At 32.5% G+C, this 17,813-nt stretch overlaps 1 protein-coding gene across 1 annotated transcript in view; it reads right to left on the minus strand.

Moving 5' to 3' along the window:
* The window catches only part of LOC114338670 (facilitated trehalose transporter Tret1-like), a 76,499-nt gene extending 60,718 nt beyond the window's left edge, over positions 1-15,781 (minus strand). Inside the window, exon 1 of the mRNA XM_028289274.2 lies at positions 15,555-15,781. Coding sequence (XP_028145075.1) covers positions 15,555-15,618 — 64 coding nt within the window. The 5' untranslated portion in view covers positions 15,619-15,781. The remainder of the gene's footprint in view (positions 1-15,554) is intronic.
* Positions 15,782-17,813: the final 2,032 nt, after the last annotated feature.

Consider the following 17,813-nt stretch of genomic DNA (forward strand, 5'->3'; position numbering starts at 1 on the left):
TGTACGTTAAAATCAGCGCTATGGTACTACATCTGCTGTGTAAAGCACAGCAGGTCAATTTTCTGCGGATCGCCTGCAAACGGCGGGTGTAATTTCCTCACCAAAATAATCTTTTGCCTGCGTTTATAAGGGTATGTCATAATCCCACAGGTATTTTCCTCACCAAGACCAAAATGGTTATTTCAGGTAGATTTTACTAAAAGGCATTCAATTGAATTATTTATCTACTATTAAATTACAGTAGGTACCTACGATTATAATAATTAATTAATTAATTACAGTATTTTATTTTTAGTCACAATTGGAATTTTGACAAAAATGGAATGTTTAATAGAAAGTGAAAGCGGTAAACCTTACGCGGTATTGGTATTTGAAAATTTTATTTTTTATAAAGTGAAACTTTTAAAAAGTGAAGAAGTATTCTGGAGGATAAAACAACTTGTAGTGCGAAATTTTTTACTATTGGTGCAACTTTGACAATATCTAGAAGTAGCCGACAACATAATCATGAACCAGATTGTCAGAAGTTAGATCGAAAAATTGTTTATAACTATTGTAAACGTAAATCCCAAGAGAATTGAAAAACCAGCAAAAATTATACGCCAAGCACTTGCAGCTAATTTGTCTGAAACAATTACTACGATTGTTGTCAGTTACATAAGAAAAAATATATAATTATCGACGAAAAATGATGCCTGGTCGACTTCCTTCCAATATTGATGAGGTTCAAGAATTTGTGACGGGGTGTGCTCAAAAAAACAACCAAGAGAGAAAATTTTCTCTTTATAAACTGTGTCAAAAGTAGGATAATTGTATTGAGTTGTGAAACAAATATAAGACTTTTAGACACATTGAATTTTATTATATGGATGGCACATTGCAATTATTCATTATTCATGGGCTAATTAATGGGCATTTTATTTCTTTATTATACTGTTTACTGCCAAACAAAAAAACAGAAATTTACAACAATATTTTTTATTTGTTAAAATCAAAAATTTTTAAAGCTCTCAAAATTGAGTTTAATGCTAGTAAAATTTTTGAAGATTTAGAAAAGGAGTGCAATTATTGAAATGTGTCCGGACACTTAAATACATGGTTGTAAATTTCACCTACACTAAGCTTGGTATAGAAATGTCTTGGTCTCTTGATTTAATATCAGAATATAAAAATGAGTCTGAAAGGGGTAAGTGGCTCAAACATACATTTGGCCTTACATATAAAACCAGAAGACGTATCAGATTGTTTTGTGTTTGATTTAATGTCATGCAAACCAGGAAAGGGAGCGTTCAAGTATTACGTAACGCACCTTGGGGGGAGGGGGTCTTGCCTAAAGTTACGGCGCGTTACATGGGAGGAGGGGGTCAAAAATCTTCAAAAACTGCGTTACGTAATACTTGAACGCCCCCAAATGAAATTTAAGATAGATATGTTGATTATTTAGTGAAAACTTATATAGACGAAAATGCCATATTCTCCCCATATTTGTGGACAGATGCAAATTCTTTTGTTATTCGTATTACGAATGCTTGCGAATCTTTTCATTCGCATTTTAATTTATCGTTTTATAATACGCATCCATCCATATATTTTCTTTGAAAAAATTAAAGAATTTCAGGTAGATGCGTATGTTAAAATTTAAAGTTTGCATATTGCAAAACGTATCAAAGATAAACAAGTTAAACTGAAATTGAAAAATATAGTAAATTTATTAATAAGATATCAGTCTAATCAAATGATTAGAATGGATTTTGTAAAGTGTCTGTCTTATTATAGTAAATATTAAATAATAATTTATACGTCTTGCCTATTATCTATATTATAAACTATTATTATAATGTAAGGAAATTAATGTCTTGTATTCGGATGTCGGATGCTTTCATAACAGACATTCTTAAATTAAACCTAAATTTTTAGTTTATTACCTGAGTGAGTTGGTGAGAAAAATACCTACCGGATTAATAGGAACTTTTAAATTTGGTGAGGAAAATACCTGTCGGATTATATGTCTTTACTGGTTGGTGAGGAATTTACCTCCACCCCCTGCAAATGCTGACCCTTCCAGGCGAACAGCTTCTGTATAGGATGAACAAAACCCCAAAGAGGAAACTACATCAACCTATTTTCTTGAGCCGTACTTTTTGTAGAGAAAACGGCCAACCCTGCAAGGAATGATGAGACCAACTATCTGGGCCTAGCGGCAAAGACTTTGAGCAAGCGCTTTGCTTATCTGGAAGTGACAGCAATCGCAGGCGATCCGCAGAAAATTGACCAGCCCGGCTTTACACAACAGGTCTACGAAAACGCTGATTTTAACCCTTTTTATGCCAGGCCTTAATTTGCGTGTTGGTTCCTCAATCCCAAAGTTTTTTTCATGCTTGGAGTCCCATTGCCTTATATATACGTCGCATATAAATAAACAAATAAATGACCAAAACATGTTTTTAATGAGTTTTTTTTAACCAACTTAAACGTTTTCTTTTCAAAAGTACTCATCAGAGAGCAAAACTAACTCGAAAAAATGTAACTAACTTAAAAAAAATAATGTAATGTAAATTGACATTAAAAGTTTTCTTTTGTATGGTACTCCTCAAAACATGACACTACGCAAAGGCCGACTCCGCATCTTGCACACATGTATCTCGATGCGCTTCTTTTTTTTTCTGGTCTTTTCTATGGCTACAAACGCTTCACCTTCTAGCAGCTACCTATAAAACGCCACCAGTGCTACAATATAGCATGTATCTAAAATATGTGAATAAATATATACGGCAAAGGGGCCGCATGACCTGTCTTAGGTGCCAACATTTTGAGGCTTTGGGAACAATAATCTAACATTTTCGGACATATTTCTACCGCATTGGGACATATTTCTACGGCAATGAGTCTAATATTTTATAAGCAACGCATATTTTCGGCTTTGATAAATTGAGACCATAACAAGAACGTATATATACGGCGGCTGGGAATACAGACCCACTTTTTCAAAAACATATATATGCAGCGTTGGGACAGAAAGGGTTAACATACAATGACATACAATCGACGGATACCACACTTTTTACGTCATGGGTGGCATTTCTTGTATTGCACCAAAACATGTAATAGCTCCTAACCAATCCATTCCTCGGCTAAAAACTAAACCCGCACCTTAGGTTTATGGAAGTCAGAAAGCTGTTCAACTAATACATTTTAAAAGGACAAAACCTCAAGGTTTATCAGAAATCAAGATTCGAAGGGAATGTTCACACTAACTTTGCCTGATCTTCTGTAGTTCTAAGGGAAAAGCAGAGACATTCTCTGTATTTTAGGATGGAATGGATTCATGCAAGCTGTGAGAAGAGACACACCATATTCATATTATGAACTAACATTTATTATTTGTACAGAAAACTAGGAGAAATTTATCAAATGACAGCATTCTAATAAAAACTAAAGTTTTGGAATGTAAAAAGTGGGTTTTGCCGAGACGGTTAAAAATTGGCAATTTTTAACTTGCACTTTAGACCGAACGGTTCATCTGAAAAAAAAGTAAATAGTGATATTTGTAGATAATTTACTAAAAGTTAATAGTTTTCGAGATTTCAGCTAAAAAGCGGAAAAAAGCTGAAATTTTTCGATTTTATCGCGATTTTTTCGTTGTTTTCGATGTTCCGACAAGAAATTTTTTCCGCAAACCTCATATTCGGATTCAGCAGCCCAAAATCCATATGTAATGAAAGAAATCAGAACTACCCCAAAACTTTCCCACTAGGGAGCTCGTAGAGTACAAATTGACTGAATCAAGTATTATAGGTTTTGAAGACTATGGAATCTAACAATGGAAATTCCGTAGTGATCGGTCCATGGAGGTGATAAATTTTATTGATCTCGCGAGAATCAGAAATACAGTGGAGTCCAAGTAATCATAATAGCCTATGAAAATAAAAAGGAAGTAATAAATCTTCTAATAGAAGAATACATTCATCTGATATGTACGATCAGACACCGTTTTTCAAAACAAAAAGTTGGAGTCCATAGCGAAAATTTTTCCCTGGGAATTCCTGGAAAACAATTTAGCCAAGTCGTACTTACGAAGAAATGCCAGACCTAGACGCTCAAGAGTCCAATTTGTTAAGAGAAATTTGTGTAAAATATTCCTGCCTGTGAAGAGGAGAATAACAATGGTGTAGAAAAGTGGGTGCGAGCTGATCATGAAGGCCACGAGATATATGATGATCAACAAATCATTGAAATGGTTACAGAAGAACCTTCAGAACTCTCTGATACAAGTGATGGAGAAGAAGATGTCAACAGCAAACAGCGGCTAACCCACACAGGCGCTGCGGCTGCGTTTGATCTAGCGCTACGCTACGTAGAGCAACACCCCGCCGACGCGCCAGTGGATACCATGTTTTTTGACACACTGGCGTAATTTAGCTTCGAGGAAGAAGAATTCTTCATTAAAACGCATAGAGTACCACTATGTATAACAAAAAGAAAAATCAGTCCCCAAAGGCCACATTTTAAGCTGGTTAAGCTGGTGCACCACGGTGCATAACGTTATGTCCACCACTGTCACTGGGGATATTTTTTTCTTAAAAATGGTGGATGCATTATATCCACCATGGCACTATAATGTGTTAAAGCAGAGAAAGTTAACAAATTAAAAAAAAAAGTATAATTTGAAAGATTTGTTACAGTCAAGTGCTTGAAATAAAATTATATTGTTATTTTTAGATACATAAAGTAGTTGTTCTTAGAGTAAGTGCATATTTATTTTCCCAAATCTATTGACAAAGTATGTTTCGGATTAAGCAGATCTTCGGATTACCGAAGTTCGGATTAGCGGAACTCTACTGTAGTTGCAAAAACTTCGCAATGTTAATTTATTTAACAACTTTATAGACATTTACTTAAATTGTGGCAAAATGCAACAACTTATTACGAAAGCTGCATTTACCACCTTTAATATTTTTATTTTTATCAATAAAACGCTCTGATCAAAAAATAATAAATAAGTATCAAAATAATAAAAATTGATTTCACGTTCGTAACTGATATTTGGATTCGTAAATGAAAGTCGCAGGTTGCGTCAAGCGTAGTTTCTGAGAGAACGCAACGGTTCATTCTAAAAAAAAAAGTTATAATAAACATTTTTAGTCAAAATGATCTCAGCTACATTTATTGTATTTAGACTAATCTGTAAAAAAACGTGTATTTTTGGATGTGAGAGGAGGCATTCGGATTTTTGCAGATAAAGTTAGGTGACACCTTCAGTAATAATAATTGACTTATGCTCCTTCTATGCCCGGAACATTAATAAAAAAATTAAAATATTAAAAAATTTCGAAAAACATCGATTTTTTCTGATTTCTTTGCTTATAACTTTAAAACGGCTTGTTTTGTAACAAAATCGTAAAGAAATAAAATAAAGATAATTGAATTTTGTATGATACACGACTGGTCAAAAATGTCTTAAGGTATTACCTTTTCTGCAATATAGCAATAAATACAAAATAAGGGGGCAAAATACGCCTGTTGTTATTCAATGTTCCTTAACCACTTTGGTGGCACTTAGAACCTTAGTAATTCTCTTAGAAAATTCTTATAGCTTACTTAAATGGTCTACCAAATTTCAATAAAATCGACCTAATAGATTTTGCATAATAAATTTGGAATATAAATATTTTTAAAAAAGTTAAAATTTTTTAAAATCTTTCTGAACAAAAAGTAGACCATTTAGAAGTTGGCTAATTTTTTTACATATAAAGAGGTAATCTACCTATACAATACACTTTACAGAATTAAAATCGGATTATTTAAGGGGCCTCAGCAATGTTTTAAAATTATAAACAATTTTTTGGTTTATAAACAAATAGCTTTGTTTAATAATAAAGAAATTAATTTTTAGCTATGCACATAATTAAAACCGGTATAATTTGACTTAGTCTTTCAAATCGTCGCACTAGAACAATACTGGGATATCTTCAAATATGTGACTTTTGAGATATCTGCTCTATCTGATGTAAAATTTCATAAGCTATCTGGAGAGATACTAAGATTTGTTCAATCGGCTGGTTTTTGGTGTTTTTGAGCAATATCCTAATATTGCACTACTTGATTTGTTGGCAATACCTGGGTTAAAAGGAAGATATTTTAAAATACCTTTTTATTATCCGATTAATATTTGCCTTTTCTAACCATAGTTGTGGTGAAATACCCGGACATTCCCACATGTCTTAGTCTAGCCCCACAACTGCATTATGATTTTTTTAACATATCTGTGTTTTTAAGTTGTCTTAGTATTTTACTAGCAAACTTGTCCGACTATTTCACCGAGTGTGGCAAAGAAATTTTTAAATTAACCTGTTTTTTTAAGTTGTCTCTGTATTTCCCTAACTAAGCTTCAAAAATACGGATTATTTTAGTAAATGTCCGAGTATATCCCCACGCTCACCTACGAATTCGTGGATGAGTCGGTCAGTTACAGTAAGGCTGTTCACTTTCACTTTCACTAGTTGTTCTCCGACTGCAATAGAGTGCGGATGCTAAAAGTCGTTTTTTAAATTCGTTCGGAAAACAAGTGTATTCTGTTTATTAAAATGTATTCGGTGTCTGAGCGGACAAGAAAAATACTCAGAAATTTTGAAAACATTGATGCATCATTAGCAAGGAAGAATGCTGAAAATAGTGTAAGTAGTAATTTCGTTACCTTTTTAAATAATTCTGTAAGTAGTATATCAATATTGTCTCATCGTTTATGTGATGCTAGGCTAATGAGAAAGATAATAATACTCAGTCATTAGCATACGTGCGTTTCACCAGCCAAGGAGATGATCAGTTTAATAATGTTATTACTTATTAAATTCTATTAACATATTTATTGTGAGAAATTGCATTGCATTAGGACAAAAAATAAAATTTTAACAAAAGCACTTTTTTTCTAAAAAAAATTCTATTTTTTTAATAAAGCCTCCTACTTATGCAAAATATTTTTGATAAAAATAAAATTTTAATAAAATTTTTCAACTTGCAGGGAAGCACGAGATTATCAGAATGCAACTATACCCGTAAAAGTACTGACTATGCTAACATTGGATTGGTAAGAAATTTTGAATTTTAATAATATGTTTCATTTATTTTAACTGACGTGAAACACTTTATTAATTTAATGTGAAAATCATTTGATTGTGACGTGAAATCTATTTTATATTCTTGTTCCAGACTGCAGAAATTTTCCAGCCTCGAAAATATGAAACAGCTACCTTTTTTGATGACGCGGGAACAACATTACAAAACAATTTTCTACGGGACAGCCAAATATTTGTTTGAAATAGACCAAATATTCAGAAATACTCCATAGAAGTCACTTCTCTCGATGAAAATGATTCTCCGTTTGATGATAGCGATGCCGATAAAAATTATTTTCCATCAGAGAGCAGTGAAAGCAGCAGTGAAAAGAAAGAAAATACTCCCAAGAAAAGAAAGGTTTTCAAGAAAAGAAATAAAAACCTTCTAGAGTCGACCAGTACTAAGGATAACAAAAAAAATTCCGATTCTAAGCGGGACCTATCAGAAGATGAGGTCCCTACTGAAATTGAAACCAATAAAGAATTAAGCGATAAGAAAAAGCCAAAGAAAAGATTACGTGATCCGACAAAATGGAAAAGAAATACAAAGAAAATCAAAGTCAATACAGGGCAGCCATATCTATCAGCAGGTGGTTTACAAAAAAGAGAAAAGAAAGTACAACCAGGCTGTGAAGAAAAGTGCTTGCTAAAATGTTCTCAAAACATTAATAGTGATGCAAGGGAAAGTATTTTTTGTAGTTTTTATAAAATAGGAAATAAGAACAGTCAGCGGTTTTTCATAAACTCTTGCATAAGCCCAACAAAGCCTAGAAAATATAGAAATCCGAAACCTGGAAGTAAGCGTTGTTTAAATTTTTCCTACCATTTTAATATAGATGGTAAAAAAATTAAAGTTTGCAAACAGTTTTTCAAGAGAACTTTAGATGTAAGCAACACTGCAATTACTACTGCAATTTCAAAAAGGAATGACGTTGGAATAGTTTTACAAGATTCTAGGGGCTCACACAACAATCACAAGAAACTTGATGAAAGCTTGAGGCAAGGAGTTATTGATCACATTAACACATTCGCTAGAATTGAATCACATTATTGCCGAACAAACAACCAAAAAGAATTTATTGATGGTGGTCTTACTCTAGCGGAAATGTATCGCTTATACATAGCAGAATGCCAGCGACTTAACAAGACATCCGTAAAAAGTTCCATGTATGCACATATTTTTAATACATGCTTTAATATTAGCTTTTTCCGGCCAAAAAAATACTTGTGCACCCTTTGTGATGAATATCACCATGCAAACGATAAGTCAGTTTTGCTAGAAAAATATAACGAACATCAACTCGAGAAAGAGCTCTCCCGCCAGGAAAAAAAGAAAGACATTGAATATGCAAGTGAACATAATGAATTAAACTCACTTTTCTGTTTTGATTTGCAAGCAGTAATTCCACTGCCTTCTGGAACTGTATCAAGTTTTTATTACAAAAGTAAACTTAACTGCTTTAACTTTACTGTTTTTGATCTAGTAAAAAAAGATGGCACATGTTACTTATGGCACGAAGGCGAAGCTCGTAGAGGCTGTAATGAAATAGCTACGTGCGTTTTCAACTTACTTGTAAATAATTGTATTGGACAGAATGTAACATTTTACTCAGACAATTGCGGAGGGCAAAACAAGAACAGATTTATGGCCTTAATGTTTTTGTATGTTATTAGGAATTATAACATTGAGTCAATTAGCCATAAATTCCTTATCGTGGGGCATACCCAAAATGAGGGTGACTCTATGCATTCCTGTATAGAGTCTGCCAAAAAAAGAGCTTTACTGAGTGGACCTATTTCAACTCCACAAGAAATGGCAATGATAATAAAATTAGCCAAAAAGACAGGAAAGCCTTACATGGTTAATAATCTTCAATTTTCTGATATTTTAGATTGGAAAAAGTTTAGCATGAATTTTGCAAGTTTTTCTAAAAATTCAATTGGAGAGAAAATACTCTGGAGCAATATTAAGGTACTGCGAGTGACCAAAGAAAGCCCAAATATTATTTTCTACAAGGAAACCTTTGGTACCGATTCATTTAAACAAATTAACGTTCGAATGAATGAAGTTGGCAATATTGCTCCAGCTTATATGGAACGCCCTAAAATTCCCTTTAAGAAAAAAGAAGATCTTTTAAGTTTAATCCGACATATCCCTGCTGAACATCACGATTTTTTTAAAAATCTAAAATCGTACAAGAAAGGTCAACAACAAGATCAAGAAGCTAGCGATTAAAAAATGTTCGCGGAAGTTTTTTTTTCAATTTATTTTTGTTTATTGAGTGGAATTTTAGTATAAAGATTTAACCAGTTCGTAATATTTGATTTCATTTTATAAATTTATGTAATAATATTATGTTTGCTATTTCTTGAAGTTTCAGTAAAAAATAAAAAGTTACAATACCTACTGCATTTTTTTGCGAATAATTGTGTAAAGATAACTTGAAAAATCAATGAAACAAGACAAAGTGGTCAAGTGCGTCAAAAAATAGTGTAACAGTGGGATATTTTTAAATGCTAATAATAGTAACAAAATTAATTGTTGAAAAATAGAATTGGTGAAATACTAGGATAAGCTGAAGAAAAATAAAGATATTTTTAAAGAATATTACAAAAAATAAATACAATACTAGGACAACTTCAGCACTTAGCAAAGATAAATTGTAATATAAAAAATTTTTAAAGTGTAAGAGGAGGACATGTTACAAAATCTCAGTTTATTCTCATTATTTGTTATTTCAAATTTTCAGTTGAACTCTAAACACACTCAAGAACAAATAGGGCACCATAACATTTAAGAAACAATGCAATAAACTGATATAAAATATTTTTATTTCATATTTTCTATGGGGAAAATTTAAAACTCAATTTACTCGAAACTATATTTTTTAAGTTGTCTTAGTATTGTTCTAGTACGACGAAATGCTGTCAGCAGACTTCCTATTTTATTTTTTAATCAAAAGTTATTCTCGTTCAAAAATTGCAATTTTTCGATTTTTTGAATGCTCCACCGCGTTTATCTCGAAAACTATGCATCCTACGAAAAAACTTGTAAGAACATTTTTTGCTTAGAATCACCCAAGAAATACAAAAAATGTTTTATTTTGCGAAAAATCGATGTTATGTAATTCCTCAAGTTCTTTGTTTGTAACAATCTTATCGATATCCGGATCAACTGTTACCCAAAAAATTCGTGTTCTACGGGTCAAAATACATAAAAAAAACTTGGGTACGTCCATCTAAATAAAGGAGCCCGTAGCACCCCTCCTGGATACAGCACTAATTTGTTTATAAGCCAAAAAATTGTTTATAACTTTAAAACATTGCTGAGGCTGTTTAAATAATCCGATTTCAATTCTGTAAAGTGCATTATATAGGTGGAGTGCTTCTTTATATGTAAAAAGTTGACAAATCTTTGTATGTTCTAGTTTTTGTTGTGCAAAATTTTAAAAATTTTTAATTTTTTAAAAAAAGTTGAGATTTCAAAATTATTATGCAAAATCTAGTAGTAAATTTTAATGAAATTTGGTGGACGGTTTTAGCACATTACAAAAATTTTCTAAGCGAATTAGGAAGGTTCCAAGTGTAACCTAAGTGATGGAAAAACATTGAATAAAGACAGGCTTGCTTTGCCCCCTTATTTTATACTTATTGCTATTGTGCAGCAAGGGTGTTAAATTAAGACATTTTTAACCAATCGTATCTGATAGGAAATTTAATGATCTTTGTTTTATTCCTATGCAGCTTTGTTTTAAAAAAAATCGTTTTAAAGTAATAAGCAAAGAAAGTAGAAAAAAAAAACGAAATTTTTTGAAATTTTTAATATTTTATTTTTTTTTATTAATGTTCCGGGCATATTTGAGAAGTAGCATAAGTCAATTATTATTAATGAAGTTATCACCTAACTTTATCCGCAAAAATCCGAATGCCACCTCTCACATCCACCTAAAAACAGAACCTTCCTGGTCTAATTTGAAACATTATTTTCTACGGCATAGAGTTGTTTTTCGCCTTCCCCCCCACTTAGGAGGGTGGTGTTATAAACCGACTAAAATAATATACATATTAACATTTTCTATTATATGAAATAAATTTAAACAATATTTTATCAACGTAAAAGATAGATGACTATTTATAGACATCACCACGACAGGTCTGATAATAGAGAGGAAGAAATAATGATAGAGAGAATGAGAGACCTATTTAGTCTATTTTTTTTAATCTAATCGCTTTTCTGGATGCTTCATTCAGATCGTATTCCATCCTCTAAACAAGATAATGCTGTGCCGTTTCTGTAGATAACCCTCGTCTATGCGCGTTTTTTCCCTGATGAATTGGACTTTTAACCAATATACTGTCTCCAATATCCCTATCGATCAGTTTTTCTAGAGTCTTCAGTACAACAAATGACATCAGACTTATCGGCCTTGTGGACTTAGCTTTATAGATTTATTCATATCATCCTCCTTGCTCTTAGTACGTGTCGCAGTACGAAGCAAGCCTGCAGTATCATATTATTATACCTAATATTTTTAGAAGGTGATTTCTATTCTGTAGAAGCATTGTAGCAATCTTGTCCGGTCCCGGTATTATATCTGGTTCAAGTGAGTTTACTGGCCATTTGATTTTTTTTTTAAATCCTACGATTTATTTTGCCACACGTCAGTTTTTCCAGAGGTATAACATTCAGTCCAATAAATATTTCAATATAATGCCATATGTCTAGAGTCTAGAGGCATTAAAGATTATAACTCAGAATGTTTCTTCACCATTCTCAGTGTAGTTACCTGACTAAACTGAACCTTGAAAACTAAAGAGTTCCTGAGTTCTCGAAGCTATTTTGTATGCCTATCATTTTTGAATAGGGACTCCTATATACCTGATTTGGTTATATAAAATTTTGTATAACGATAGGATTGAATAAGGGATATGGAATGGAATGCCATAATCGGTCATAGGACAGGTGGGTAGGATGGAAATATAATAGTTATTTTCGGTGAACTAAATAATAGACTTTTAACCTTGAGAGAAAGTTCCAGGTCAGAGGTTGGACAGTGAGTTCACACTTCGCTCCCACCTTCACACCTAAAAAAGTTTTTATTTTATAAAAACTTTGTTCCGCTATACCTATTTGACCGACCATTTTGAATTTTTCAATTTTGACATCAAATTAATTAATTGTGTAATCTTAAACAATCTGTTCCTTCTAATATCTCCGATTTTATTAAATATTTCGTGGAGGACGAAGATATGGGGACGCGATATTACACATGTCATTTAATATTCTTTTACTTGATAAAAACTGATCAAAGCAATGGATAAATTTGACAAAGAAGTGAAATGAATGGAAAAATAAAATATTGGACAATATGTATAGAAAATAAAATATATTCACAAATTGGAAATTTGTGATGAATCATAATATATCCAATAGGTACAACCACAATGAACAAACAAGAAGAAATAAATTCTAGAACAAAAATCATGGGAAAGATGCTTGTAAATAATAAACATAACTAGAGGAAGTGTAGCAGAGAGAACATAGTAAAAGACATTGAAGAAAATGATTAGAATATTGAATTAGAAGAACGACATTGAAGAAAATAATGGAATAAGAAGATAAAGGATGCCGAGAATAAGATATAGGACAGGGGTAGGATATAAAATTAATGGAAATATAAGATTGCAGAATAAAATTTAGAGATGCATAGGTGTGGCATACAATTACTAATAATAAAGGGGACTAGAGAAAAGGCACCAAATTTGAGACAGGCGCCTAATTTGAGACACCGTCGTATATTTGTGTAGGATGGGTTGACATCTAGTGAACATATTGAAAACTGATCATTCTGTGAAGTTAGTGGTTATACTTAGATCTGCTTTTAGTTGGCGCTTAAAAGTGACCGTTGTTGTTTTGGCGACAATAATTTGATTTACACGATACACAAAGTTTTTTCAGAACTTATAAAATCAGGTAAAATCAGGTAAAAAATACATCAAGGTAAGATGATTACATTTACTCCAGTTATTTTTTTTTTGGTGGTTTAATATTATTTAATACATTTTATGAAAATTAAACGGTAATTGTGTAGCATACATAACTAACAAAAATTTGTTTTATTTTTAACGGAAAAATCCTAATTTGAGACACCTGTAGGTTCCAAATTTGAGAGTGTCTCAAATTAGGACCCCGTGGAAAAATTTTATTTTTATGTATTTTTTTGTTTGTAGATGCCACCAAAAAATAAAAAATGGAATACAAATGATATGATACGGGCTGTAAATACAGTAAGAAATAGAGAGATGGGCTATTTGAACGCCTCAAAAGATTTTAGAGTACCAAAAGGTACCTTAGAACGATATGTGAAATCAGACAAGACTCCAGAAGAACTCGTCGGGATATCAATTGACCGCCGACCTATTCTTCCCTTGGAATTAGGAAATGAGTTGGTTGAATATGCCCTAACTATGGAGCAACGTTATTTCGGGCTAAGAGCGCGTGATATAAAACGGCTGGCATTTCAACTTGCAATACGAAACTCAATACCACATACATTTAGCGGAGTCAAGAAATCAGCCGGAAAGAAATGGTTGAGACTCGTTCTGAAAAGGCATCCGACGCTTTCAATGCGTACTCCTCAGAGAATGTCATCTGCTCGAGTAAAATCGTTTACTCATGAAAATGTATCCAAGTTCTTTGACTTGTATGAACCAGAATATCTTAATACTAACCCCTGCACAACGTATATTCAATGTAGACGAAACAGGTATTACAATTGTTCAGCACAAACATAGCAAAGTCATTTCTATGAGAGGGAAGAAGCAGGTTTCGTCACTTACTTCAGCAGAAAGGGGCAAGCTGATTACTGTTATTACATGTATGAATGCTGCAGGAGTTTTCATACCACCACTATTAATCTTCCCTAGAAAACATATAAAAACAGAGTTGATGCTAGGAGCTCCCACTGGAGCAGACGCAGAATGCCATGTGTCAGGTTGGATACAAGCCGATATTTTCACTAGATGGCTACAACACTTCATAAAATTTACTAAACCTTCAGCTGCAGCCCTTGTTCTTCTCGTCCTTGATGGCCACTATTCTCATACGAGAAACGTTGCTCTAATAGATTTGGCCAAACAGAATCATGTGACGATTATTTGCCTCTCACCACATTCTACACACAAAATTCAACCGTTGGATGTTGCTTTTATGGCACCGCTGAAAACTTACTACGCACAAGAAATAGAAAACTGGCTTAGAGAAAAATCAGTTGAGTGTTGTGTCGCCTTATGCCATTGCCAGTATTTTTTGTAAAGCGTATAACAAAGCTGCGACGATAGAAATATCTTGCAATGGTTTCCGAAAAACTGGACTGGTCACTATTTGTCGCCATATTTTTAGGGACTTTGAATTTGGAATTCAAGAGCACTTGGAAACACAAAACTAAAGGGACGAACAAATAATAGAACCAAACCATGAACAACCAAATCATCCAATGCGAGAACATAGAACTCCTAGTCCACCACTACCTTATCAACAACTTTTGTCTCCAAAAGACATCAAGACATCTGTCCGATCCCTACATACAAGAGAGACACCACTAAAAAGCCACATGCCAGATCAGGAAAGGCTTCAGTAATTACTCTAACACCCTACAAAGAAGAATTAGAGCAAAGTTTGCAGAAGAAAAAAAGCAAATACTAGTACCCCAGCTAAACTTGGATTGTGTATTAGCTCCAGAAAAAATCAATTCAACAAAAAGTGTTAGATCAGAAAAAAACAGAAACGTCCGAAGAAGAAATAGCAGTACACGAAGACGTAGGTCAACCTTCGACATCAAAAGGCAAAACATCAAGAAGGAAACGGAAAGTTTCTTCGAGTTCAAGTTCAGATAGCAGCGAAGACTTTCCATTAGCTGATTCATCTTCCGACGAAAGTGAAGAAAACGACGCGGAATGTCTATTTTGCACCGGAAAATTTTCCGACGATAAATATGGAGAACGATGGGCAAAGTGTTACCAATGTGGCAGGTGGGCACATGAAGACTGTGACGAAATAAAGTCCAGCACATTTATTTGTCTTTTCTGCGAAGGAAAGGGCTTTTTTGAATATTATCTCAAATTGGGGTACCTGTCTCAAATTTGGATACTTGTCTATCCCAAATTAGGCGACCTTTTATTTTTAATATTAAATGTCGCAAAAAAATTAAATAGGTATATTTTTTTTTGCAAAAACATTAAATTTAAGTTTTCGAAATAAATGTTTTAAAAACTTTTGAATATTCTGTTTTATATTTGTTTTTCAAAAAAGTGTCTCAATTTTGGTGCCTTTCCTCTATATCACCTCAGAAAATGGAGACTAATACGCAATACTGCGTGTGTGATATCAAGATGCATAATAATGTATATTATATTATGCCGTTATTAATTAATATAACTTACCAAATACAGCAGCCAAAAGTTGAGTTTTTGTTCCAGTAAATAGCCCACTTTCTTCATTATCCATTTTTTAAATTAAATACTGATTTAGACACAACTGCGACACACACTGAAACCAACAACAAATTGTAGATAACACCGGAGACATTAGATGTAAAAAATTGTTAAGGAGATCAAGCAATATCAATTCATGACAAGAAATGAAAGCGGATACCCAAACTACTATTTTAAATACATTTCTTTATTTATTAATATTTGTTTTCAATAATCAGTCGATTGATAACTTCTTGGTGATTACTGTTAGCGGATAGCGGTGACAAATAATTATTTTGTTATTCCATTTAGTGATGGAAATTAGAAGAGTACAACGGTTAAAATATTTCGAGATTATTGATTTTTTTTATTTCAATATACATGTAGTTTTACAGGTTATTGTCCATAAATAACGATATAGCCAAATTATTTAACAATATTATTTAAAATTAATTCCTATTTTTTCAAACATAAAATATTAAAATTACACAATCATATTAGAAGAAATAAAACGGGCTACTTTAGTATGCGGTCTACCGTTGCGCTTCTGTTTTAAAAGTTTAAAAAAGCATAAAAGAATAAAAAAACTTAGTGATAATTTACCTATTTTCATCCAGACTTATGATTTATTAACAAAAAATGACGGCAAAGTGGACTATCTTACTAAAAAAATTGACGAGATCCATAAACTAAATAACCTGCTGAATTCTGAAACGTTTTAAAATTTGTACGGCAGATGGAACATGATATTTTCAATATATCGTCAGTTCTTTCGGCTGTTCTGATGAGACTATTAAAGTTAAAATCCAAGACTAAAATTCAATTGAGACTAAGTTGAGATTAGAAAGGCTCTCTTCAAATATCAGTGAAATACCGAATCAAATAAGCAACCTTACCAAAAGTCTATCTACCATACCAACGAAAAGAGAGGTATTGAAGAAAAATACATTTTATGCCACCTAAAGTACTTAAACTGAAGAGTCTCAACATTTCGAAGCAAGTCCAGAACAAAAGTCAAAAATTACAGAGGATAAATGTTACTTTGTAGTTATTAAGAACTTAACCCCAATATACACCCCTATACAAGTGGTTCACTATGTATATAAGAGAAGATAGGTATCAGAAATATATTAGATGTTATGCCCTCCTTAAAGAAGCCAACGCAGCAACTGATTCTCCATTCAAAATACATAAGTATAAAATGTAGAATATCTATTAACTTATTATTTAATTAGGGTAATTTGTCCACATGGTGTAAAAATTAAATGGTACATAGAATATTCATATTCCGAACCTGATTATAAAAATGCTTTATTCCCTGCATTATTCCCAATGTTCCATGGACTTTAGCATTCCCTATACCCAGCTGCTTTAATTTTTAAGTTATTGGTGATCCAAGCTAAACATTAATTTCAACACAAAATATGTGAAATTGTATTAGGTTGGCCGTGAAAATATTCAATCACAAATAATCTTTTGGAAATAAATACATATTAATCTAGACTGATCCTTAAAATTGCCAATAATGTTTGAGATATCAAAATACCAACGAAGTTAAGACTGTTGGTACGATTAACAATTAAGCACAAATTAAAGCAGTTAGGTATAGGGAATACTTAAGAAGTAAAAAAGTACCATGAAATATCATTTCATTACAATACTAAAATATAGGGTGTTACATTTAAGAAAACTCAGAAAATACTCATTCCGTGTTTCGACCCACCCTGTATACTAAAATTAAAAATTTATCTATACTAATAATTGTTAACAATAGTAGACTATATTAAAAATCATTTGAACATAAATAAATTTTTTGATGTCAAATAACTACAATTCTACAGGGTGTGAATATTGCTACGAAATTAATAAAAAAACGTAATTATTTTTTAACCTACCCCGTATAATGTTACAAAACCTCATATTTTAAGAACGAAGAAATCGAGAAGAATCCAAAAAAGTAAAAATATACAGGGTGTCCCATTTAAAAAAAACGAAGTTATAAGCAACTTCCGGTATAACCGGAAGTACCAAAGAGATGAAAATATTTTCATTAAATATATCACTCTTCAAAACCCCCTTATTCCAATTTTCATAATCCAGTTGCCTTTAGTTCTCGAGATATTTCTAATAGGCCCTTTATCTGCCTCACCCTATATATGCAAATACAAGGTAATATTTTGTTTCTTAAACGGAGATAAGCGATAATTAAATCTTTAAATCCCGAACTCA

The sequence above is a fragment of the Diabrotica virgifera genome, chromosome 6 (assembly GCF_917563875.1).
Source record: "Diabrotica virgifera virgifera chromosome 6, PGI_DIABVI_V3a".
NCBI lineage: Eukaryota > Metazoa > Arthropoda > Insecta > Coleoptera > Chrysomelidae > Diabrotica > Diabrotica virgifera.